This window comes from Mchenga conophoros, linkage group LG11 (genome assembly GCF_057382185.1).
Source record: "Mchenga conophoros isolate Kocher_MC1m ecotype Shallow Benthic linkage group LG11, M_conophoros_male_GT1.1, whole genome shotgun sequence".
Lineage (NCBI taxonomy): Eukaryota > Metazoa > Chordata > Actinopteri > Cichliformes > Cichlidae > Mchenga > Mchenga conophoros.
Window position 1 is genome coordinate 11341907 of NC_140536.1, and position 7245 is coordinate 11349151.

The 7245-nt window shown below is 39.8% G+C and overlaps 1 protein-coding gene across 4 annotated transcripts in view; it reads left to right on the top strand.

Moving 5' to 3' along the window:
- Positions 1 to 3218, top strand: part of macf1b (microtubule actin crosslinking factor 1b) — a 30907-nt gene extending 27689 nt beyond the window's left edge. For all 4 annotated transcript variants that reach the window (XM_085290893.1, XM_085290890.1, XM_085290891.1 and 1 more), the window contains 6 exons: positions 127 to 281; positions 384 to 458; positions 617 to 734; positions 2506 to 2651; positions 2844 to 2964; positions 3108 to 3218. In XM_085290893.1, the coding sequence (XP_085147019.1) occupies positions 127 to 281; positions 384 to 458; positions 617 to 734; positions 2506 to 2651; positions 2844 to 2964; positions 3108 to 3133 (641 nt within the window). In that variant the 3' untranslated portion in view covers positions 3134 to 3218. The remainder of the gene's footprint in view (positions 1 to 126; positions 282 to 383; positions 459 to 616; positions 735 to 2505; positions 2652 to 2843; positions 2965 to 3107) is intronic.
- Positions 3219 to 7245: the final 4027 nt, after the last annotated feature.

Genomic DNA, 7245 nt, shown 5'->3' on the forward strand with positions numbered 1-7245 from the left:
TACCTATAATAATCAGTTCATTGCTGATACTAATGTAGCTCTCATTCTGGATTATAGTGCTTTAACTCTTTACGTTAAGATCTGCATGGCTGGTGTTCAAGATAAGGCTTTGTACTCCTTCTGTAGAATTCCCCACAAGCTCTCTAGAGATGAACGCTGTCGCCAACATCTTTGACATGAACAACGACGGTTTCATCGACTACTATGAGTTTGTGAGCGCGCTCCATCCCAGCAGAGATCCCTACAGAAAAACACTGGATGCCGATCAGATCAATGAAGAGGTAAGAAGAGCGTGTTCATAAGGAATAATTAAGAAAAAGTTAAACTAATGTACTCCTTATGAGGTTTTTCAACTCATGCTGTCATTATCCTGCCTTTATTAGGTGAGCCGACAGGTAGCACAGTGTAACTGTCCCAAGAGGTTTCAAGTGGAGCAAATAAGTGCCAACAGATACAGGGTGAGTCAACTGTTAGTCACTGATTCAAAAGATATGCAACTTCATATTTAAAATGCTAAAATCCTCGACCACAGAGGAAATTTATGTCTTACATGGATTTCCTCTGTCCATCAGTACTTGTAACACTGTAATATTATATTATTTAATGTTTGCTCCAGTTTGGAGATTCCCAACAACTGAGGATGGTTCGAATCCTGCGTAGCACATTGATGGTCAGAGTCGGAGGAGGCTGGACTGCTCTGGATGAATTCCTGGTTAAAAATGATCCCTGCAGAGGTTGTAATAGTCATTATTTCCTGCATAACTAAATGCCTTTCTTTCAAAGACAAGCTGTTAAAAACCATAAAGGATAAAACATCTCTTAACATTGCTTTTTCAGCTATATCTAGTTGGCCAATAATGGCCTTTTCATTTGACATTCAGGTGAATTAGATTAAAAAGTGAAAGGTGAAACAAACTAATATCAAGAACTGACCAATTCATGTTTAGCACTAAAAAAATCCTTTTGCAATCAAAAAGATCTACATGTAGAGCCATCAAGGCTAAAATCGGGTTAAATCTGGTCAAAAGTAAAGGTCAAATAGATGACTAGATCACAGCTGGCTGTTGACCTCTTATATTTAAAGAAAAAAATGCAAACTTTCTGTTTCTGATGGGCTCCTGTTGTTATTTGTCACATGGTAAGCTGATTAGGACAAGCCTGTGGACATTAAAACATTATTTTTCCCATGTGGAAAGACAGAACGGCAGATTCCAGGTTTGAATCTGTTGGTTATGGAAAGACTTTGTAAAGGTCTTTATGAGGAAGAGTGTATAATTATACATGTCTGTGAAGGTTCTCAGTCATCCAGGTCAGTGTAGTCTAAGGAGCTTGGAAAGAAAAGCGTCTGGACTTCTTTAAGTTGCTTGAAGACGTTTCACCTCTCATCCGAGAAGCTTCTTCAGTTCTAAGGTCAAATGGTGGAGAGTCCCAGATTTAAACCCAGTGGGAGTATCCCCCCAAAGAGGGAAAAAGGACCCCCTGATGATCCTCTAATCACATGAGCCAAGGTGTGAAAACGGGTGTGGGTCACAATCAGCCAGGGTTTCGGGTGAGCTCATTGTGAAACCTGGATCCACCCTATCATGTGATTTCTTGAGGTCAGATGGCCCAGGGTGTGAGTGGGTTCACCCAAAAGACAAAACTCCAAAACACAAACTTAACAATGTGGTGTAAGCTGTACAGTGCAGCGAGGAATGCCCAGACCTCTACATTGGAGAGACCAAACATCCACTTCACAAGCGCATGGCACAACATAGAAGAGCCACCTCCACAGGACAAGACTCAGCAGTCCATCTGCATCTAAAGGTCAAAGGTCACTCTTTCAAGGATGCCAATGTTCACATTTTGGACAGAGAGGATAGATGGTTTGAAGGAGGAGTGAAATAAGCCATTTATGTCCACTGTGAGCGACCATCTTTGAACAGAGGCGATGGTTTACGACACCAACTGTCTGCCATCTATAATCCAGTTTTGAGATCCCTCCCCAGACGCCTTAACGCCCACTCACACCCTGGGCCATCTGACCTCAGGAAATCACATGCTAGGGTGGGGCCAGGTTTCATAATGAGCTCACCTGAAACCCTGGCTGATTGTGACCCACACCCGCTTTCACACCTTGGCTCATGTGATTAGGTAGAGGATCATCAGGGGGTCCTTTGTCCCTCTTTGGGGGGAAACTCCCACTGGGTTTAAATCTGGGACTCTCCACCATTTGACGCTTTTCTTTCCAAGCTCCTTAGACTATAATTATACGCATTTTTTTCTTTTCACCCTTCAACCAAATCTCAACATTCTTTAGACATCTTGCAAAGTTGTCTTCAACATATTTTAGCCATCTTTTCACTGAGTTTTTGTTGGATTGGAGGGGTTGTTAACACAGCGTATGTGAAAAAACTTTAGTCTTATTAATATCTACATGTTGGCTGACTATAATAATAGGTGTATCTATAAATAATGAGAAGTTTTGCCATTTTCTGTAAAATCCCTCTGTTGTGTCTCCAACAGTAAAAGGTCGGACCAACCTGAAGATAAAAGAGAAGTACTTGTCCCCAGCTGGGAGCACCTCTAAAGGTTTGACTGTCAGCAGGTCCAACTCAAGCCTCAGCCTGTACAGCAGTGCCTCTGCCCCCACCAGCCCCATGACACGCAAGGTAAGCTTTAAGCTGTGGGTAAAGCAACTTCCTATCTTTCTAATATTGAAATGAGAGAATTTCCATAACAATGTAGGATCAAGTTGCACCTGTCTACCTCTCAAATGAAGAACAGTAGCAACCAGAAAAAATGTAAATGTATTTTATTATGGAGACATTTATCAGTAATTGGTGTAACATATCTGGCTTTAGGCATTACTTCGTAGGAGTTTCTCAGGTGACCGCTGCATTCGCCCCAGGAGCTCCATAGCTGCTTTGGGGTCTGACCTACAGTTTGCCACAACAGGGGAGGATAACTCTCCATCACCACCAGGTTATTTTTTATTTTTTGCTTGATTTTTTTAGGCAAACTGCTTTCTCGTGCATCCAGTAAAGTTGCAACATTCACTTTTAGAACTTGAGAAACTTGTTGTGTTAACCCGATTCTGTCTGTTTTCATTCTTTTGCACCTTCTAGACGAAACTGAGAGGTTGCCCACATGATTATCTCTCCTTCTGAGCACCCTGAGTATGCTGCAGCGCTCAACCCAAACACAGCCTTGAAGCCCCAAAAGAGTGACAAGCAAAAGTTAGGTGCTAGAAGGGGCCTGAAAATAATGGAATCATTCACATTTGACCAGGTGAAAATGAAGGAAAAATACAGGAAAGGTCACCAAAAGTGCTGCTAACAGGCGTGCAGCTTTAGGTAATCTGCGTGAGAAGAATGTCTCAGTGTGGACAATGAGGGGTCAGTCCAGATGCAAGGCAGAGATTTTTTTTGTCCCTTTTTTCCTCATTTCATATATTTGTATCTGATTGCGTAGAGAGTAAGAATTTCTGCATGGATACTTGCTGCATGATAGCCAGAGCATTGCTTTAATCAGAACTGCTTTTATTTTCCAAGCCTGCTAAAGATGAGCTAAAGTCGGACGGTGTCGGGAGATGTCAGTAACGCTCTGTTACTGATTCAAGGTGACATAGTGCTAAGACTCACATATGATGGCACTGAAAGGTGTTGTGTTATCTGACTCTGCTATCAACATCCAAAAAAAATACTCATATACCAAAATCATAACTATATAAAGGGTACAGTATGCCGTCCGTCAGCTTTGTAATATTTTTTTTTGTTTTTATGTCATTCCATGATGAGGATATTGTTGGCAGGGCCACACTTTCTTTTGTCTTTTAATTTTTTTGGACAGCATGTTTTCATATAAATGTATTTTTATTCTTTATTGTAAGGATGCTCTAAACACTGGAGATTGTTTAACGAACAATGCACTGAAGTACGACGGGCCATTGTTGATTTGTAGAGATTCTTTTTCTCAGGACTGGTTGTGTCTTTCGATGTATGTTTCTATGGAACATTACTGTGAACATGTAGATGTGTTTTTTTCTTCATAACACTGTACTTAGAAAAATTTCTTTAGCGCATTTGTCTTTATAAATATGCACTTTTCTGTGTCCAACTACTGTAGATATGTCGTGCTAAGTAAGAGGATGTCTTACATATGATTTATACAAACTATAATTTTAGTTTGGGGTTCATAAAAAAATAATGTTGACAATTTTATGTCATGAGAATGCAGTGGTTGTATATTTAATATTTCTATTAGTTTCTATGCTTTTCTGGCATTTTAAGCAACACAGTATCGTTTTTTTGTTTTGTTTTCTGCCATTCAATCAGTTCAGAAACTCTCACATTTGTTAATTCATTATTCGCCTTCCAAAGATGTTAAAAAGAACATTCAACACTAGTTTCCTTAATAACAACACATGAGCCTGGACATAACAGTATGTATTGTTTCAGCAATAAACAACAAACCACATTTATCTTGAGAAATAATCAACTACAAGTCCACCATCATCATCATCATCATCATCATCCACTGGTAGTGTTGCAAAGCTTTTATTCTGCGGGTTAATGATAGACCAGTTAATACTTTACAATATGTGTAACCACTATGTTTGTAAGTGTCCCTTTGTACTAGATCCACCTGAGGTTGAGTAGCTTCAGTAGCTTATGTCATGGCATTTGGTCTATGCAGTTGTCAACTAAATTTTTTAAAGTCAAAAATGTTTTACGTGATGGAATACATTTTCTCTTTGCCTCGTGTTTGGAGACAGTTGATAATTTACTGTACTGTAAAAAATTACAACAGCCAGATTTCACTTCGATTGCTATGCACCCTGATCTTTCTGTACTGTAAATGTTTCTATACCCAGCACTCATTCTGATGTCTAACTTTAGATGAATGTCACTAATAATTTTACATCCACTTGTATAAAAAATAAAACTTTTGTATAAAAATATGAAATAGTTTGCTATTAATATTATTACATTTGCTAATACTACCAAAATGCCCTCTGTGGAGGAGGCAGAAGACCAACTACAATGGCAGAGGTTACTGGGGTAGTTAAGAAGCTCCGTGGTGCCAAGTTGCCAGGCTAGGATGAGATTCCAAAATCCTGAGATGATAAAGGTTCTGGCCATTGTATGGCTGTCTTGGCTGACACTTGGTTGACGTGGAGGTCTAAGACAATGCCTGTGGAGTGGAGTGGTGGTTGCCATTTACCAAAAAGTGGGTGTGCTTAAATTTTCAGGGTATCAAGATCTTGAAAAAGATTCTCCGGCTGACTGTCAAACCTCGGTCCAGATCTTCAGGAAAAGCACTGCCAGTTCTGTCCAAACAGTGGGCCAGGTCATCACCCTTACAGGACTTTTGGCTGGATCGTATGAGTTTGACCCTCCCTTCAATCATGTGTTTTGTGGATTTGGAGAAAGTTTACTGGGGTGAACTGTGGGAGTATGGAGTGTGTCTGTTGTTACAGGCCACGGGGTCTATGTATAATCAAAGTCAGAGCTGTCCACATTTCTGGCACAAAATCAGGCATGTTTTCAGTGGATGTTGGGCTCCACCAGGGTTGAACTTTATCTCTAATCCTATTTGTCATATTCATTGACAGTTGAGGTGGTTCAGGTATTAAGTTAAGATGTTTTATGGGCTGCTCCCTATGAAGGTTTTCCAACCATGCCAGACTGGGAAGAGATCTCAGGGTAGGCCCAGAACATCTTACACTGTTGGAAAGCCTCGTTGCTTTTCTCAAATGGTGCCAAATTTGATGCATTTGTCAGTTCAGAGTTGAGGATGTGGGTTGCATCAATGAAAGACAAATCCTCTCTGTCAAGGCATGCTTGGACAACTGACCGCTATAGCTGGGTCAATGCTTACAGGTGGGCACCAGATGCTCAAAACAAGATTCAATAGCAGTATAAGCTGATTGGCTAATTATTTCCTTTTAAATTCCAAAAAACATTTTGTTTGATAACATTAAACTGAATCTGCCATATTACCTGGTATGACAAAGAAACATCTAAATATTAGGCTAAAAGAACATGTCAGTCACTTTAACTACAGAATGTGTCTGAAGGTCAAGTGTTTATGATAGATTCTCAAAGAAATGTAATCTGTTGATTCTCAGGAACATTGCCCTCCTGTTGGTGACTCTTTCAGACTCCGTTGCAGAGTACACGCAGTACCAAAAACACAGACATATTTATTTAAACATGGGGCCCAGCTGTTTTGAAAAAGAAAGCAGGGTATTGTACTTCTACACAAATATTCATTATGAATCCAGGTCACAGGAGTGCCCTTTAGCCTACTTCCAGTCCTGAGTGGCTTTTTGTTTTGGTTTTTTTTTTTTTCTTTTTTTTTTTTTCAAAACAACTTCTGTCCTGTGACTGGATATCAGTCTTCATTTCCCAGTGATAAACACACATTTATCATGAGGCAACATTTCTTTAACTGGTTATAAGAATGTTTTAAGTTTTAAGGGTGCTTTCAGACATGAGCACCTCTCTGTGGTTTGTGTGTTTTGACATTTTCAAAAACCCGGTTGCCTATTTAATGCTTGATGTAATCAGTAGTGTTTGGTGATTGTGGCCAGCATGGTTCTGTTGAAGTCTTTCGCCCCAGTTTTTATAGAGTTGACAATGAATTGATAAAGAAAGGAGAGGCACAGTTTTCTGCACTTTCAGCAAATATTAATTGATATAATTCAACACTTTAAGAAATATTTAGCTGATTTTGGACTCCACATTTATGCATGTGTGTGTGTCAATGACTGTAGAAAACAGTGTGTGTGTTTGTGTGTGAGTAATAAACTGAAAAGGCTCTTATTTCCCCTTCTGAATATCGTAATGCCAAAAAGATTTTCAGAGCCGAAGGTTACACTTTGATTTCTATCAATAACTGATGTTGCGTGCTGTCGCTTTATCCCTGCTTGAGCTCCACAAAAGTTGGTATGTGCTCTGGAACTCCCTCCTTCCTGCTCTAATGTCTAAAAGTCTGACTCTCCTTCTACCATTATAAGTAAAATCCTTTCTTCATCAGTCAGCCCTCTGCTTCCAAAAGTATGCGCATAGGTTGAAAACAGAAGTTAGTAAGTCTTGGTGTTAACTACAAACAGTGTTGGGGAGTAATAGAATGCATGTACCGGTGTTCGAAGTCGCAAAGGAATGACGTCACAAGAAGGTGATTGGTCACTTGCAATGTTGAACCTGGAACAACATTAATTATGATGATGTGGGAACAACGCTGACACGAGGAAATCAG